Source organism: Eretmochelys imbricata, chromosome 11 (assembly GCF_965152235.1).
Source record: "Eretmochelys imbricata isolate rEreImb1 chromosome 11, rEreImb1.hap1, whole genome shotgun sequence".
Classification (NCBI taxonomy): domain Eukaryota; kingdom Metazoa; phylum Chordata; order Testudines; family Cheloniidae; genus Eretmochelys; species Eretmochelys imbricata.
Window position 1 is genome coordinate 10,574,557 of NC_135582.1, and position 19,544 is coordinate 10,594,100.

Genomic DNA, 19,544 nt, shown 5'->3' on the forward strand with positions numbered 1-19,544 from the left:
AGCTGTTTTTAGGGTGGAAAACGAAGATGTATGGATTTCATTTTAAAGGGACATTAGCAGATTTAAAAATCCTGTATGTTTTGAAGGCGAGTTTCTGGAGTTTTGTAAGAATTTTAAAAAAATCTACAAGATTTTCAATAGTGACTAATGTTTTAAGGTATCCAACTTGAGGTACCTTACAGGGACTGATTTTCAGAAACTCTTGAGAACCCCTCCCCTGGAAGTTCAGCTTCATTAAGATAGGTACCAAAACATTGAGACACCCAAAATCATTAGTGATTCCTGCAATATCTTGGTGCCAGCTCACTGTTGGCCATTAACACACTGTTCACATTTTGCATTTCTCTCAGCTTGGGTAGAACCATTTTGCTTCCTGGTTCTCAAGCACAGGCCCGGGGCTGCAGCTCTTGGAGGGGTAAACAGGGGACGGGAATGTTTAACCTGAAACAAAAATCTAAAGCCAGCCCTGAACCAGAAGTGAACTTTTTTTGAACCAGAAGTGAACTTTTTTTGGATCATGGCAGGCCAGAGGAGACCAAAGCAACTTACTCTGGAGAAGGGATAGGAGACAAAGAACTGAGATGAAAGGAAAGGACAGTCTTTACTGTCTCCTTAACAGCTCCCAAAGACTCACATGTCCTCCTCCCCAACAAAACTTGCCATATCCCCTCCCTGATCTACCCTAACCTCCCCAAAGTGTTCCCCCCTGCATCCTCCTGCACTCATCCTCTTGAAACACGCCCCACAGAAACCTTCCATAACTGTGCCCGTCCCACCACCAAAATCCTATCCCATTTATCAGGAAAGACTAATTTTTGCGACATCTTTCACTGCACAAACAATATCAGTAATGTGCACCCAGAAAACAAGTTTTCATCCTATGGGCAAGACATTTGTTATAGTTTGTCTTTTGTCATTGTAATTTCAAGATCCTAGCTCCATATTATATGTATTGGGGGGTAATGTCCTAGTCCAGTTTAAAATGGGTTGAATCTCATGTCAGTATAGCACATTTTTGTCGTTGTGCTGTGAGCTTACAAGTATTCATTGCAATGCTGTATGGGACAGAGCTGGGCAATTTTTTCCTCCAGCAAATAGTTTATTCACTGAAAAATGCCATATGGGAGAGCAAAGTTCAAATCCCTGCTTCACTGTCTATGTAGATATGTATCAAGAATGGAACAGCTTCAATACGAGAGACAGAGAGACCCACAGCAAACTATAGCCCAGCTGCTAGGGTGCTTTCCCCACAATGTGGGAGACCCAAGTTTAAATCCCTGCCCCACATGCAGCGGACAGGAGAATTGAACCTGGGACTCTCACATCCCAGGGGAGTGCCCCAACCACTGGACTACAGGTCAGAAGGAAGACAATGGCAGCAATGATTTATTTCATTTCCTTTGCTTTTACGGTAAAACGTGCCCAGAAACTACACCAAGCAGTTTGCTTTGATGCAAAACAAAAAAAAAAAAAATTCAACTTTTTCCTTTTTGCTGAAATTCTTCAGATTTTTTTTTGCATTCAATTCAGGTTGAATCAATTTTTAATTTTTTTTATTTTTCAGAGTTGCCAGCAAACTGAAAATCCAGCTGTTCTCCCAAAGCTAGTAAAGAACTATCAAAAATGGTAGCCCAGTCTGGGACCAGAAATGATACAAAGCCTTTGCTGCTAGGTCTGATTTTTGTGATGGGCCCAAAATTAATGTCTCAAGTAAGGGTCTGATCCCCAGCTCACTGAAGTCAGTGGAACACTCTTATTGACTTCAGCAGGCTTTGGATCAGGACCTAAATGAGAGCAGTCCACAATAACTCAGCAGCTATGTGGAAAGAGAGAAACCAAAGTCCTAGAAGGCCTTCAAGTTTCCAAACCAAACAGCACCAAGGTGGTTTACTCTAGCCTTGTGAAATGGTAGCTAGAGCCCTGCACGGATACAATTTTATATCCGCAGATATCCACATCCGCAGATATAAATTTGTATCCATGCAGGGCTCTAATGGTGACTACAGAATTCTCAAGGGCATGAGAATTTCCTCTGAATGGAAGCAGTGAATAATGTAATGTATATGATGAGTGACTTTGTCACCGGTTTAACAGTAGGAAATGTTCATTTTCTGATTCTAGAAAAGACGGTGCAGGGGGGATGCATCAATCAGAGTTAGCCACTAAATCTACAACATTACAGAAGGAGAGAGATTTTCAAGCACCCAAGTCAGTGGGCCAGGTAACAGTGTCACTAGGCTATTGCTCCAGTGTTGCCAGGCTCATTAAAAAAAAACTACTAAGATCAGCCTCATTCATGGGAAAAGCACTGAAAGGGCTTGAATTTTGTTTGTGGGTGCAGTGTGACTGACATTTACACTCACCCTTTACCCACAGTCATCTGTGGCCATGGGGGGTGGCAGGGAAGGCAGCTTTAAGCTCAGACTATTACTCAGTCAGATCCCCTCCTCTAAAGGCTAATCTAGAAGATACGCTGAATCAGGGTCTCTTCTGCATGTCCTGGCTCTGCTCCCTACTCAGCACACAGTTCCTACTCTGTGAGCAGTGCTGCCCGGTTCAACCTCAGCAAATCAGGGGTGGGGTGGGGACTTGCACTACGTTATCCCACTTCCAGGCAGATTTGGTGCCACTGGCAGCCTGCAACATGGGTTCCAACAAGGAGAAGTGAATCAGACCCACTGGTAGGAAAAAAAGCCTTCCCAATACAAGTTGAACTGTAGGATCCATATTATATTTTAAAAGAGCCACTAGCACCTCAATACAAAAGAGTCTCCATTTTGTTATTTTCTAAACTTTGCCTCCCTCCCCCTTCTATTGAACTGAACTTAGAATCCCCTTAACTTCTCAGCTTGATTTTCTATTCTTTTCTTCAAAATGATGTATATGGAGGGGTGGGGTGTTCTCTGAGCAGCATAATGTGCTTCACGGATGCAAGCCAAGTAGCTGTTTAGGCAACCGCTAGGTCTGGAAACAATTGTTTCCATCATTCCCAACACGTGTGTCCGCATAATTCCATGCTCTCATTGTCATGCAAAGAGGTTTGTAGAAATGGCCGGATACACCCAGAAAGCAGAAACAAACAAAGCTTATTATGTTAACCAGAGATCCCACCACATCCTCCACTTACATATAGGAGGGCTTTCAATTTTAGGCAGCGTAGCGCGCAGACCATTGTGGAAGAAAGTTACCCCAGTGCAGAAAGGCTGCACAAAGCTCTCGCCATTGTTGAAGCCGCACTGCAGCACTGCCCCCCAGAAGAATCTCAACCACATCAGGATGTAGGGGACCCCCATGGGGTAACCAGAACAACAGGCTGTGATAGCCACTCTGAGAATCAGCACTCTACAGAGAAACACTATTTCACCACCACCACTAGGCTCCCATCTCTTCTATATCCCGTTGGAATTTTTCTGGCACACGTAACCTACCATCCTTGAAAGGGAAAGTTCTGTTAGATGAGGTCAACTTTTAGAGTTCGTTCCACTGTCACTTGTACTTCATTCACATGCATCTTCCTTTTTTATTCTATGAAGTGTATGAATATCTATCTGCTAAATATCTATGCTAAATATCTATGCTGCCCTCCATCCACACTTCCTGTCAAGAGACTCGCATGCAAGGAAACAGGGTATGGCAGGTGCTTTACCCAGCCATGCTGAATACTGCCCATTGGTCAGAGCATTTTAGCCTGACTCTGCATGAGCAAGGGCCCCTTGGAAGTCAACATGGCATCATTCAGGCACCTGCATACAGTGAGATGCCATAATGAGGCCTTGGATTCTAAAGTCTTTGGGAGTAGGTGCCCTCATTTTGATCTAACAAGAGCAAGGCACATCTTTCAGTGCTTACAGAAAACAACAAACAATCTATACCCCAGCATATTTGTTATTGACAGACACTCTGTTACTTTTAATTAATTAATTAATGATTAAATAATAAATTTTGCTGCACCTTTCAGTTCCAGATTCAAGCTGGCGGGGGAAAATCTTGCTCATCCCATTGGCCATTTGTAAGCCTTTTCAGTCCAGTGCAGACGAGCCACCTCCTCTACCATTGCGTGCTGGGTGACACACATTTACAACCAGCTGTATCTTTGAAGGCCTGCAAGTCCTATCCTGTTTTTAGTAACACATTTAGCTCCTCAGCATTCCATGCTCCCAGGGGCACAGCAAAAGCAGGGAGCGGTGATGGACAAGAACTGTTAAAGCCATCCCTTCCAGCTGCTGACCTCTGCACTAAGGAAAGCCAAGGATTTCTTTGTGTGGTTTTATTTACGCTGCACCAGCTATCAGTCATACTACCTGCTTTGTTTCTTTAAGATGCCATGTTTTCAGCACCCACGCATCACATCACCACAAAAAACACAAGAATGAAGAGCAAGAAAGTGCTATCCAAATGGCCAAGCACTGGAATGCCCTTCCCTTTAGCAATATCTTCTCAGTGAGAACAAAGTCTAATTCTTCCCTCTGCCACTCTGGAAGCATATTGACAACATACACCAAGCGATTCCAGGCACATTCATCTTAACGAGTCAAGCAAAACGATTGGGTAAAAAATGAACATACGTACCTGGATAAGAGAAACATTGTGTAGACTAAGTCTGAAGAGGTAGTTCCTGCAGGAGAAAGAAGAAGAAAAAAAAGTTGTTAGATTAAAGAGAACTTTTTAAAAAAGGCGGGAGAGAAGAAAGCGAGGGAAAGTTGTATACTTTCAGTTAAAAGGTATGGTCATGCATTTATACAGGCAGTGAGCCTTTCCAAGAAAAGTGTCCACATGATCCAAAATAACAAAAGGAAATGCTAAAATGGTGCCTCTTGTTTCACAGAAATGTAGGGCTGGACGGGGCCTCTAAAGGTCATCTAGTCCAGGCCCTGGCACTAAGGCAGGACCAACTAAACCATCCCTGACAACAGTTTGTCCAAACTGTTCTTAAAAACCTCTAATGATGTGGATTCCACAACCTCTCTTGGAAGCCCATTCCAGTGCTTCACAGTCCTCGTAGTTAGAAAGATTTTCTTAATCTTTAATCTCAATCTCCCTTGCTGCAGAGTAAGCCGATTACTTCTTGTCCTACCTTCAGTGGACATGAACAATTGATCCCCATCCTCTTTATAACAGCTCTTAACATATCTGAAGAGCTATCAGGTCCCCCTCACTCTTTTCTCAAGACAAAATATATCCAGGGTTTTTGTTTTAACATTTCCTCATAGATCTTTTTCTCTAAACCTTATCATTTCTCCTCTGGATTCTCTCCAATTTGTCCACATCTTTCTGAACGTGTGGCGCCCAAAACTGGACATGATGCTCCTGCTGAGGCCTCAGCACTGGCAAGCACAGCAGTACAATAACCTCCCTTTGCCTGTCTTTTCATGAACTTTGTAACAAAACTCTTAGCCAATTTGTAGCCAAACTTTCCAAAGCCTGTAATGGAGATGTACAAAGAAACCTTAACGACTAGGGGCCTGATTCAAAATCTTCAACTGGCCCAAGGCCAGTGCTGCTACACTCCTATTTGCTTCTGGGGGAGGGGATGAGATGGAATCTGCAGACCTGGGCTCAGAAGAACACGGAAAGCAGGGAAAAGGGCAGCTGCATTCCGCTAGGTGTTCTCCACACACACAAAACTTGCAGCGAAATCAGTGCAAGGGACTGTGGCCTGAACCTGTGGTCTGTGCGGCAACTCCCCAAGCCCCCACACTGTGCGGCAACTCCCCAAGCCCCCAAGCCATGATGTAGAATCTTCCCAAGCAAAGAGGATTCTGGGTCAGAGGCAGTGGAGACAGGTTCTGACATGACAGTTCTTGCTGTCAAGGGCTAAAGGGGGCAACGGGATGGCCAGATGGCTATGGGAGACAAAGGGCCTAGGCATCCCCACAACACACTCATGATCTGTGCAGACCTAAAAGAAATATTGACAGATTGTTTCCTTTTTTCTGTAATCATTTGCGTTACGTAGGTTTTTATGCTTAATAACCTTGACTTAATGCATTCACATTTCCACCCAAGTCTAATGAATACATTAAATGTAGTACATTCATAAATACAATAATATAATAAGGAAAGAAAGATATAGCATGATCTAGTAACTGGAAGCTGAAGCTGGACAAATTCTGACTGGAAATGAGGCACAACTTTTTGACATGGTAATTAACCACTGGAACAATTTATCAAGGGTTGTGACAGATTCTCCCACTGACAATTTTTAAATCAAGGATTGGATGTTTTTCTAAAATACATGTCATCATTTATTTTGGGGAAGTTGTATGGCCTGTGTTATACAGGAGGTCAGATTAGATGATCACAATGGTCCCTTCCACTCACCTGCACAGGAATAACCGATATAGAGGAGCATGAGACTCTTCAATGATCCCTATCAAAGCATGTCACAGATGATACTAAATGAATGATTTCCTGAGAAGTATTTAAGCAGTGTGGCCTAACAGAGCACGAGATTGGGATTCAGGAGACTTGGGTTCTAGTCCCAGCTCTGCCACTGGCTTGTTGAATGACTTTGGGGAAGCCACTTCCCTCCCTCTGCCTCAGTTTCCCAATCTGTAGCATGGGGATAATGATACTGACCTCCTTTGTACAGATCTTTAAAGTCTACTCAAATCTATTCACCTACTGATGAAAAGAGCTAGATATTATTATTATTAGCAAAATGTGTCCAAAGTATCTTTCCAAGTTCTCACTTAAGAGCATCTCCCCAAATCCAGCAGTTCTTTTGTACACTGAAAACATCCTTCCCTTCTCTTACAGCTGCATAACCTTCCATGTACTCAGTTATTAAATTCAGAGGGGTAGTCGTGTTAGTCTGGATCTGTAAAAGCAGCAAAGAGTCCTGTGGCACCTTATAGACTAACAAACGTATTGGAGCATAAGCTTTTGTGGGTGAATACCCACTTTGTCGGATGCATGCAGTGGAAATTTCCAGAGGCAGGTATAAATATGCAAGCAAGAACTCCTTTCCAAATGCAAACCGATGGACATCATACCAAATGGACTGAAGGTTAAAAATCCATTGCTATCTACATACTGCACAGACCACAGTGAGAGATTATGACACACACTATCAAAGAAACTGAGGAACCACCTGATCAGCATCCTATACAGCAAACAGGAAAACATCAAAAAAGAGCTCTCCAACCTGGAGACTCTCATAAATAACCAACCTTCCATACAAACGGACTTTACTAAAATAAGACAGGAGATCTACATTAAACACTTCACCTCTCTACAAAGGAAAAAGGACTGTAAGCTGTCTAAAATCCTACCTCCCACATGGGGCCACAACTGTGGTAACCCTAACTCACCCAGCAATATCGTCCATCTATCTAGCTACCCGCTCAGCCTGGCAGAAGAGTCTGTCCTATCTCAGGGACTCTCTTTCTGCCCTGTCACCCCCACAAACATGATACAGTTCTGCGGTGATCTGGAAGCCTACTTTCACCGTCTCCGACTCAAAGAATACTTTCAAGATAACACTGAAAAGCACACTGATACACAGATACCTTCCCACCAACAGGACAAGAAGGAGAACTCCACATGGACTCCTCCCGAGAGTTGAAATGACAGTCTGGATCTATACATAGGATGCTTCCACCGACGTGTACAGGCAGAAAGAGAGGAAAAACAACATCACTTGCCTCATAACCTAAGTCGTGCAGAGCGCAATGCCATCCACAGCCTCAGAAACAACCCTGACATTATAATCAAAGAGGTTGATAAAGGAGGTGCTGTTGTCATCATGAACAGGTCTGACTACCAAAAGGAGGCTGCCAGACAACTCTCCAATACCAAATTCTACAGGCCACTTTCCTCAGAACCCACTGAGGAATACACTAAGAAACTGCACCATCTACTCAGGACACTCCCTACACTAACACAGGAACAAATCATCATACCCTTAGAGTCCCGACCGGAGTTATTCTACTACCACCCAAGATCCACAAACCCGGAAATCCTGGATGCCCCATCATCCCGGGCATTGGCACTCTCACTGAAGGACTGTCCAGATATGTGGACTTTCTACTCAGACCCTATGCCACCAGCACTCCCAGCTATCTCCATGACACCACTGATGTCCTGAGAAAACTACAATGCATTGGTGATCTTCCAGAAAACACCATCCTAGCCACCATGGATGTAGAGGCTCTCTACACATCCCACACACAGATGGAACACAAGCTGTCAGGAACAGTATCCCTGATGATACCAGAGCAAAACTGGTTGCTGAGCTCTGTGACTTTATCCTCACGCACAATTATTTCAAATTTGATGACAATATATACCTCCAGACCAGTGGCACTGCTATGGGCACCTACATGGCCCCACAATATGCCAACATTTTTATGGCTGACCTGGAACAACGCTTCCTCAGCTCTCGTCCACTCACGCCCCTTCTCTACCTACACTACACTGATGACATCATCATCATCTGGACACATGGGAAGGAAATCCTGGAAGAATTTCACCACGATTTCAATAGCTTCCACCCCACCATCAACCTCAGCCTGGACCAATCTACACGGGAAGTCCACTTCCTAGACACCACGGTGCAAATAAGTGACAGTCACGTTAACATCACACTATACCGAACATCCACCGACTGCTATGCCTACCTTCATGCCTCCAGCTTCCATCCCAGGCACACCACAGGATCCACTGTCTACAGCCAAGCGCTGAGGTACGATAGCATTTGCTCCAACCCCTCAGACAGAGACCAACACCTACAAGATCTTCACCAAGCATTCTCAAAACTACGATACCCACACATAAGGAAATAAGGAAACAGATCAACAGAGCCAGAGGTGTACCCAAAAGCCCCCTGCTGCAAGACAAGCCCAAGAAAAAAACCAAGAGAACTTCACTGGCCATCACATACAGTCCTCAGCTAAAACCTCTCCAATGCATCATCAGTGATCTACAACCCATCCTGGACAACAATCCCTCACTTTCACAGGCCTTGGGAGGCAGGCCAGTCCTCGCCCACAGACAACCCACCAACCTGAAGCATATTCTCACCAGCAACTACACACCGCGCCATAGTAACTAACTCAGGAACCAGTCCATGCAACAAACCTTGATGCCAACTCTGCCCACATATCTACACCAGTGACACCATCACAGGACCTAACCAGATCAGCCACACCATCACTGGTTCATTCACCTGCATGTCCACCAATGTAATATACGCCATCATGTGCCAGCAATGCCCCTCTGCTATGTACATCAGCCAAATTGGACAGTCCCTACATAAAAGGATAAATGGACACACAGATATTAGGAATAGCAATATACAAAAACCTGTAGGAGAACATTTCAATCTCCCTGGACACATAATAGCAGATTTAAAGGTAGCCATCCTGCAGCAAAAAAACTTCAGGACCAGACTTCAAAGAAAAACTGCTGAGCTTCAGTTCATTTGCAAATTTGACACCATCAGCTCAGGATTAAACAAAGACTGTGAATGGCTCTCCAAATACAAAAGCAGTTTCTCCTCCCTTGGTGTTCATACCTCAACTGCTAGAAGAGGGCGTCATCCTCCCTGATTGAACTAACCTAGTTATCCCTAGCCTGATTCTTGCTTGCATATTTATGCCTGCCTCTGGAAATTTCCACTACATGCATCGGACGAAGTGGGTATTCACCCACGAAAGCTTATGCTCCAATACGTCTATTAGTCTATAAGGTGCCACAGGACTCTTTGCCGCTGTTATTAAACTGTTTCTCAACAGCTACAGACTTAGGGCCTGTCTAAACTGTGCAGCAGTGTGCACTACAGAGGTGTGATTCCAGAAGCACACTGAGACGTTGTGCACTAACGGATCTGCATCAGGAGGCTGCGTGCACACTGAACGTTCCCCAGTGCACTTTACTGCAGTGCTGTTTCAATCAGCATTACGTTAAAGCATGCTAGGGAAATTTAGTGAAAACCTGCAGAGTCTACACAGACAAGGTAGCGCGCAACAAGTTAGTGCACTTAGAAATCACATTGTTGTAGTGTACATTGTGGCAATGTGTAGAAAAGCCCTTTAACAAATATTACGCCCTGCAATGAGCTCTGTTTCACAGACCCATGGCACTAAGGTTACACACACCTATGGTCTTGCTCAGACTGGAATTTTGATCCAACAGCTGATTTTTCTTGGATCCCTTAGGAAAGCACACGCTAATTTAACAAAAATAATAATGCAGCTCCAGTGTGCAAGTATCATGCAATAATCCTGCTCCTGAAGGTGTTAAAGCATGTCACAAGGCCTGAAGTCTTATAACACCCCGAGGAAGAAGTTCTCATGATAACTGGCTCGGAGCTGGTTTCCTGTTGTTAAGCATGCTATTTAAATGCATTGATTCTGGAAGTCTTATAACACAGATTCCAGCTCCTTGTTTTAGTCCTGTGAAGCATGGGGTGGTTTAGACTGAGTGATAAACTTTTAATATTAGATTTTTTTTTTAACAGTGGAACAGATTCAGCCAAAAACTTTTAAAGGAAGAGGCATATTCAAAGGAGATGGTTTTCCCTGAGCCCAAAAGAGCTGGAGAAAGAACAGAGTCTGTTTAAAGACAAGCAGGGTGTATCTTTGCATAGGTCACTATGTGGCGCACGCACATACGCATCAGCTGTGAGCTGTGGTCAGGTGGCACAGAACCCTCCATCAGTCAAGGATACTAAAATTCACACAATTATCTTCTCGACTCTTCATACTAATGTTACTCCTGGTGGAATTCTGCACCAAAAAATTAAAAATTCTGCACAGAATATTTCAAAATTCTGCATATATTATTTGTCAAAATAACACAATATCATCACACCAGTTTCAATTATTTTGGTAATTTATTTCAAAATACCTGCCAGCAAGTATGTCTGTAACAATACAGACAACAAAAAAGATTCAGGAAATGTTTTTAGACAAATAGATTCCTTACTAGGCATATCAATACAGAACTCTGAGTAATAATTAATTTCAACTACAGTACGGAACCATATTTCCCACACCACTCACAAGCAGTGCAAAGGCTTGGGGGAGTCAGGGTCATGAAGGAACTGAGGAAGAGGGAAGTAATTGCTGGGAAGGAGCCTGGGTATAAACTTGAAGGGTTGTTGGGTATTGGTGGGGAAAGCATGGAACAGGTTTTTTTGGAAGGCGGGGAGAGATTGTTAAGGAGCATCCCCATGCAGACCCTGGCTGACCCCAAGCCTCTCCCATTCAGTCAGGCACATCTGTGCCTGTCCTTATGTCTCTGTGCACCTACTCAGCCATCCCCCTTCCCTCCTGCACACCTCCCCCTCTTCCCATGTGGCCCTGCACCTCCCTCCCACCATGGCCCTGCGCCTCCACTCCCATTCAGTCCCTGCCCTAGTCTGTCCTCCCTGACTAGCCCTTATGAGCCCCTCTCTGTGAACCCCCAGCAGCCCCACACCGTCTCCCCATATTCCCTGTCTCCTGACCTGGCCCGACAGGCGCTGTGAAGAAGATAGGCTCTTTCTCTTCCCTATCCTGGCTGGAGCTTGCCAGGAGCCGCTGCTCTATTCTAGCACCACAGCGCCCTCTGTTGGGCAAAGGCGGAATTGCAGCAATTTTTCAGCAGAAACTATTTTCTGCAAGAAAAATAAAAAGTATGCACGGCACATGAAATATGCACATGCGCAGTGGTGCAGAATTCCCGCAGGAGTACTTCAATGTATACCTCTGTCCTGCAAACACAACTCTGTAAGAATGGAGTCCTATATGTTTGTCATCTCTCCATGGAGAAAAATGGGCCCCATTTACAAATACAAAGATAATTTTTCTTATTTCTCACCCAACAAACTCAACATGGCATCTGAGATCAAACTGAGTTCTTTTCTTCTTGCATATCATCATCAGTAATAGAAATTCTGCTGCCCAGATTATGCCCTCAGTGATGCCTGTTCAATTCTTTGGCTTTTAGTGGCTTTACACAATTGTAACCGATTGAATCTAACAATTCTGTTGGTGATGTACAAGAAGGGATAGAATCCAGCTCAGTTGCTCTTAGCTGTGTTGGCCCTGCAGGGCTAACAGGAGGAAAAAGCAGCAAAAATTTATTTTACTCACTATATTCAGCAAATGTGACTGGGAATATGCCCAGGGAGAATATCTGCTGAGTAAGAAGGCACCATTTTTACGCAGTCACTTTTAAGGGTAGAACTGCAATTTAAGGCCCCTATTTAAAAGGGTACTTTAAAAAGGTACTTCAAAATGCCCCTATTGATTTCACTGGGACACGTGCTTAAAGTCATATGGCTGTTTAAGTAACTTGCTGAACTGGAGTTTAAATCAGCTGGAGGTGTAGAATTAAGGAATACCCAAGTGCACCAGGCCTTTACATAATGGCAGAGGTGCCTAACCTTATTACACAGGAAGGCCACATAAACCTAAGCACAACCTTGTGTTGGCCACACAGATGCTACATATTTTATTAAGATTTAAAGTTATATGTATTGATTTATATTTTAAGTTCAGTCTGTTTGGTATTTATTTAGATAGAAACAATTTATGTACAGTATTGTCTGTTTAAAAACAAATAAAGAAATCAGTGCATAAAATATGCATCAGAATTATAGAAAATGGGGAGTGGGGAAAAAAAAACAGTAAAGAACACACAACCTTCTCCCAAATCACAAATAAAGAGTTGCCTGGGGCTGTCAGCCCGAGCCCTGCTGAAGGCTTTATGAAATGCTCTGGCGGGCCATGTGTGGCCTGGGAACCATAGGTCGGGCACCCCTCTGCATAACAGGGTGGGGAGCTGAGCCCCACTTTAGTACATTCCCTCATCCATCCACCCCCAACCTGGATCTTTTTTTTTTTTTTGGGGGGGGGGGGGGGAGACGACAAATTTCAGTTATTTCCTTTTTACAATAACTTTAAAAAAAAAAAAACACCTGGGGCAGACCAAACCAGCCAAAAAAATAACTGTCTGGTACAACAAAGTTATCCTATGAACACCTTTCTCCTGTAGTTCTATAACAACAGTATGAATACATTTAAAGGGATAGGATGGTATCACTTCCCATCCAAACTGTCCGCTTCATTTCCTGTCCTAAACTGCCATGCAAAGTTGCTTTATACTGGTAAACAGTGCCTCATTTCACTCCAGAGTTGGCTGCATTTCATTGGTGGGTGGTTCAAGTGATTATCATTTGTAAAGTGCTTTGGGCACCCTTTGGGATGAATAGCCCTGTATATATTGTAACATACCATGCATGCTCATTATTATTATTCCTACCCTTATTTCTCACAACCTTCAGTGCGTTTCTAAAAATCCCCCAATTCTTATTTCTTGTATTACGGTAGCACCCAGCAGCCTCAACCAAGACTGGGGTCCCATCGTGCAAGACAATGTATGTATTCGTAGTAAGATCATGCTTTTTCTCTAAGTCCCCAATTCATGAATGCACTTAAGCACATGCTTAACTATAAACTCATGCTTGTATCTATTCACATGAATGGAATTTAGGCACATGCTTAAGTACTTTTCTGAACAAGAATGCTCTCCACAATCTGGACCTAAATACCTGTTTATTTGAAGGTTTCTTAGAGCTTCACTGTAGTACAAATCCCACAGATAAAAGTATTTATTAATTGGTTGGCCTGAAAATGACTACATGCTCCTCGTGCCTACCACCACATCGCATGAGCTGTTACAGAAAGGGAACAGTCTTGATGCATCTTAAAGAGTGGAAAAAACATATCCACTTCATTCTCCTTCCAACAACATTCCACAGTCAAATCTGCTTACTGAGTAGCCACCTCATTTGGCCAAACGCACCCTGGCTGAACTTTGTAACACGGTACCACATTCTTCCTCCAAAACTGCCTTAACTTGAAAGAATTGTATGGAGGGTAAAGTGCGTTGTCTCCAAAGCACTGAGCCATGCGGCTGAAAGAGAAACTGGGCATTTCTAATGAGACGCCATTTAACATGATCTGGAACAAAAGCCGAGGTCTCCTCTAGAGGGTTTATAAGTATTTTACAATATACTTTCAGGCACACCAGTCTACAAACAGATGTATACTCTGCTCTCTGCAAAGCCCTCTCTCTTTTCAGGCACCAAGTCTGTCAGCACGATGCCTATTGATTAAAATAAATCTTCCTTCTAATGAAAAGAAATCCTGATCCAGAGCTCACTTCCGCCGCTATAAATCAGGAGCCGCTCGAGCAGAGTCAGTGGTGTTATACCAGTTTAAAATGGTGCCAGAGAAAGGAGAGTCAGGCTTCCATTACTTTTAAATGTGATAGTTCACTTTCACCTGTATTTACTGTCTTTCTCTAAAACCAGAGTAACTCAGCTGTGCTTCAGAATGACCTCTACTGAAGACTGCAAAGCCACAAATTTTTCCAGTGCTGGTGGCTAGTTGGGACGCAGAGAGGCAGATAATGTTAATTCACAATTAAAAGCATGGTTTGTGGGGGGAGGAATGACACCTCTCTCTCTCTCCACTTCCACATTCTCTCCTTTTGGGACCACCCAACTCACTGATACAGACTGATTGTCCTAGATGAGGGAAGTATAAAGCCAGCCCTGGCTTATAAGCATCCTGACACGTGATCTGAGAAACTAAAGACTTCAGATATCAGTGTAACTTTGGGAAGGAATTTTCTGTATTTGTACGACACCTGGCATAGTGGGGTCCTGGACCATGAAAGGGGCTCCAAGGTGCTACAATAATATTCTAAAAAAAGAACAGGAGTACTTGTGGCACCTTAAAGGCTAACAAATTTATTAGAGCATAAGCTTTCGTGGGCTACAGCCCACTTCATCAGATGCATAGAATGGAACATATAGTAAGAAGATTAGATAGATAGATGTTGGAAGTTGCCATACAAATTGTGAGAGGCTAATTAGTTAAGATGAGCTATTATCAGCAGAAGAAAAAAACTTTTGTAGTGATAATCAAGATGGCCCATTTAGACAGTTGAAAAGAAGGTGTGAGGATACTTAACTAAGGAAAATAGATTCAATATGTGTAATGACCCAGCCACTCCCAGTCTCTATTCAAACCCAAGTTAATGGTATCTAGTTTGCATATTAATTCAAGCTCAGCAGTTTCTCACTGGAGTCTGTTTTTGAAGCTTTTCTGTTGCAAAATTGCCACCCTTAAATCTTTTACCGAGTGGCCAGAGAGGCTGAAGTGTTCTCCTACCGGTTTTTGAATGTTATGATTCCTGATGTCAGATTTGTGTCCATTTATTCTTTTGCATAGAAACTGTCCAGTTTGGCCAATGTACATGGCAAAGGGGCATTGCTGGCACATGATGGCATATATCACATTGGTAGATGTGCAGGTGAATGAGCCCCTGATGGCGTGGCTAATGTGATTAGGTCCTATGATGGTGTCACTTGAATAAATATGTGGACAGAGTTGGCATCGAGCTTTGTTGCAAGGATAGGTTCTTGACTTAGTGTTTTTGTTGTGTGGTGTGTGGTTGCTGGAGAGTATTTGCTTCAGGCAGGGGGGCTGTCTGTAAGCAAGGACTGGTCTGTCTCCCAAGATCTGTAAGAGTGAGGGATCATTTCTCAGGATAGGTTGTAAATCTTTGATGATGCGCTGGAGAGGTTTTAGCTGGAGGCTGAAGGTGACGGCTAGTGGCATTCTGTTATTTTCTTTGTTGGGCCTGTCCTGTAGCAGGTGACTTCTGGGTACTCTTCTGGCTCTGTCAATCTGTTTTTTCACTTCAGCAGTTGAGTATCGTAGTTTTGAGAATGCTTGATAGAGATCTTGTAGGTGTTTGTCTCTGTCTGAGGGATTGGGGCAAATGCACTTGTATCGTAGAGCTTGGCTGTAGACAATGGATTGTGTGGTGTGTCCTGGATGGAAGCTGGAGGCATGTAGGTAAGTATAGCGATCAGTAGGTTTCCAGTATAGGGTGGTGTTTATGTGATCATCGCTTATTAGCACAGTAGTGTCCAGTACAAATACAGACATCATCTTCCTTTCCAAATGCAAACAGATGGACGTCATACCAAAAGCACTAAAGGTAACTAGTGCAACAGAAAAGCTTCAAAAACAGACTCCAAAGATACCATTAACTTGGGTTTGAATAGAGACTGGGAGTGGCTGGGTCATTACACATATTGAATCTATTTCCCTAAGTTAAGTATCCTCACACCTTCTTTCAGAGTAGCAGCCGTGTTAGTCTGTATCCGCAAAAAGTAAAGGAATACTTAAGGTGCCACAAGTACTCCTTTTCTTTTTACACCTTCTTGTCAACTGTCTAAAAGGGCCATCTTGATTATCACTACAAAAGTATTTTTCTCCTGCTGATAATAGCTCATCTTAACTAATTAGCCTCTCACAGTTTGTATGGCAACTTCCAACTTTTATATATATATATACACATACAGATATCTCTTCTTACTTTATGTTCCATTCTATGCATCCGATGAAGTGGGCTGTAGCCCACGAAAGCTTATGCTCTAATAAATTTGTTAGTCTCTAAGGTGCCACAAGTCCTCCTGTTCTTTTGGCGGATTCAGACTAACATGGCTGCCACTCTGAAACCTGTCAAATAATATACTAGTTACCAGAACTGGGTACAGCAGACAAGATAAAAACAAGATACAGACTGAGGCGTGAGACAAATCCTAACACCTTGCTTTGGCATTTTGCTAGAAGCCACATTGTTTAGGAATGCAAGGCCGGAAGCTGGAACTCCTGTCTTCTCTGCCCTCCTCTGTAAGGATCTGGGGACTAGATCCCAGGTCTGCTGATATTCCCACGGTGCCAACAGGATCCCCTGCAGAGAGACAGCCAGGCAGTACTGTGGAAAGTAGGCGCCGTAGGAAATACCCCCAAGAGACTCAGAGTGATGGTACCTTATGGCCCTCTGACTGGCCAAGCGTCCTATTGAACCCCAGGAAGTTGTCTAGGCAGCCACATAGATTTCAGCCTGCTGCAATGCCAGACTTTGCTTGATCCCCTGATCTCCGGTCTCCAACTCCAGCCTGACTCTGACCCTGACTCTTTTCTCCTGATCCCAGCCTGGTACTGCCGCTGATCTCCAGTCTCCAAGCCCAGCCTGGCTCTGACCCTGATACTTGCTTACAGGACCTGGCTCTTACGATTCCTCCAACTCCTGCTCAATGACAGCTGTGACTGCTAAGCCAGACTGGCTATGCCCTAGTCCCTTACACTGCGGAGCTATAGGCCTAAAGAATATTTTGTACTTCTATAGCACATGACAAACATAACTTAGCCATGTTTCACAACCCCCTTTTGCAGATGGAAGAAAAGGAGCCACAGAAAGGTTAATGAGCTGCCCAAGAGCACACAGCAAGGCAGCCATAGAATCAGAATTAATATCTATGTGTCCTGTCTGTCAAATCTCATGCTAAACTGGCCCACAATACCCCCACTGATGCCCAAATGTGGTTTGAACTTCTAAGAGGGCTATGTAATCCTCTGAAGTTGTCATCTGAAGAAGCCTAGGACACTGACAGATGATTCCAGGCTTCTTACTCAGAAGGGGTTGATTACATGCCTGCTCCATCAAGTGATGCAAACACTATTCTGCTGATTCATTTATAGGGCCCAGCATATGGATGCTGGAGAAAAGTTGATCTGCTAACATCTCCCTTGCAGCTTGTAATCTCATTGGCCAGTAATTTTGTTTCTATTGAAGAAAAACTTGTCTGGAATATCATTCTTTCTTAAAAATCAATAGTCGCTCCGCAGAGAACTGTACTAAATGGCACACAGTAATATGTTGCAGTTACTCTATAAGCAATTGCTTTTCCCTTAGTAATGTTTCTCTGTGATGAATCTAGGCAGAGCTACTGTAGAATTCTCTTAGTTGGGATTGTTTTGGAGGCATTATATCATTCCGATTAATCAGCTGTCCCACTTAAGAAAGAAGCCCACTAGGACTTCATGTTTGTCACTGTGCCACTCATCATGGCCATTTGGTCCCTCACACTGGCAGTGAAGGTGAAACTCAGATTCTTCTGACTCCAAAACACAGGCCCCTGACCAGCCATGGGAGAATTGCCATCAGCTGAAGCAGTATAGGGCTAATAACATGCAGTTGAGCAGTTCTGGTTCTGTCTAATAGAAGGTAATGGTGTGCATGCCAGTTCTGAACAAAAATACAAGGACAAAAATGATATTCCGAGAAATCATAACAGCACAGAAATTCGGTGTGGATATGCCTTAGCAGTAGCAATGAATTAAAAACAAATTAGGGAACATTTCAATGAAATTGTTAATTGAATTTCCACCCTCTTTTTCATACAACTACAGAGCTGGCTGAATTTTTTTCCCCAAAATCTCATATTTGGCGGGGGGAATGGGGGGACACAAAAACTTCCATGATACTTTCCCCTGACCAGCTCTGGTTATTAGCAAAAAGAAAAGGAGTACTTGTGGCACCTTAGAGACTAACCAATTTATTTGAGCATGCATCCGATGAAGTGAGCTGTAGCTCACGAAAGCTTATGCTCAAATAAATTAGTTAGTCTCTAAGGTGCCACAAGTATTCCTTTTCTTTTTGCGAATACAGACTAACACGGCTGTTACTCTGAAATCTGGTTATTAGGTTATCTAGTCCATCCCTCTGACAGGTCTCTATATTCTCTCACGCATTGCCCACACAAGCTGTATTAATCTCAAACTATAGGGCTTTGACTACTTTCCTAGGGAGACTATTCCACATTCTAATGCATCTCACTGTCAGCAAGTCTTTCTTACTATCACCCTATTACTTTTAGTTACGCCCTGTTGTGCCATCTTAAATAATTCCTTTTAGGTGTTTACATCATTCACATCTTTATTGGTAGTCCCTCCCACCTCCTTAAACATCATCACTTAGCCCAAATGTCCTTATTTCACTTTTTTTGTTTTCCCCTCAAACTCCAGATGATCTCTACATTCTCTATATGCAGATGAAGGCATGCGGGGCTGGTGATGCCAGTTCACTGCTGACCAAACCCCTTTCTCTGCTCCTGCCGAGTTCCTTGTGCCCTTTGAACTCCACAGAAACTTTATGTTTAACTCTTAAGCAGATGGAGAAAGAATCACTTTAGGTCGAACTATCCATACAAAACTGCTATATCACAAACCTTGCACCACAGCCAAAGGTAACAACTCCATTAACACAAGGTTAAAACCTGCTCTGCAGCACCATGCAGTGGTCCTGAGAGAAGTGCATTAGAAAGCAACCTCTCTGAAGCAGTGGTTTTCAATCTTTTTTCATTCGTGGACCCCTAAAAAATTTTGAATGGAGGTGCGGACCCCTTTGGAAATTTAACCTGTGGTCCACAGACCCCTATCATAGAAGTCTTAGACTGAAAAGTGACTGAACAGAATTCAATATTAAATGTTGCACAGGGTTGGCACAGCATTTGACGCAGTGTGAGAAAGGGCACTAAACTGTGGGCTTCTGGGTTTTGACCTGTAGGTGGGAGTATTCACATACTTTGATCAAAAAAACAGAATGTCTTTTCTAGGTTCTGAAACTTTATTTTCAGTCATCTTTCGCAGACCCCTTAGACATAGTCTGTTGACCCTCAGGTTGAAAAC

At 43.4% G+C, this 19,544-nt stretch overlaps 1 protein-coding gene across 2 annotated transcripts in view; it reads right to left on the reverse strand.

Annotated features, from left to right (window-relative positions):
• SEMA5B (semaphorin 5B) overlaps positions 1 to 19,544 on the reverse strand; it is a 173,812-nt gene that overhangs the window by 126,339 nt on the left and 27,929 nt on the right. For both annotated transcript variants that reach the window (XM_077829927.1, XM_077829925.1), the window contains exon 3: positions 4,570 to 4,615. In XM_077829927.1, the coding sequence (XP_077686053.1) occupies positions 4,570 to 4,615 (46 nt within the window). The remainder of the gene's footprint in view (positions 1 to 4,569; positions 4,616 to 19,544) is intronic.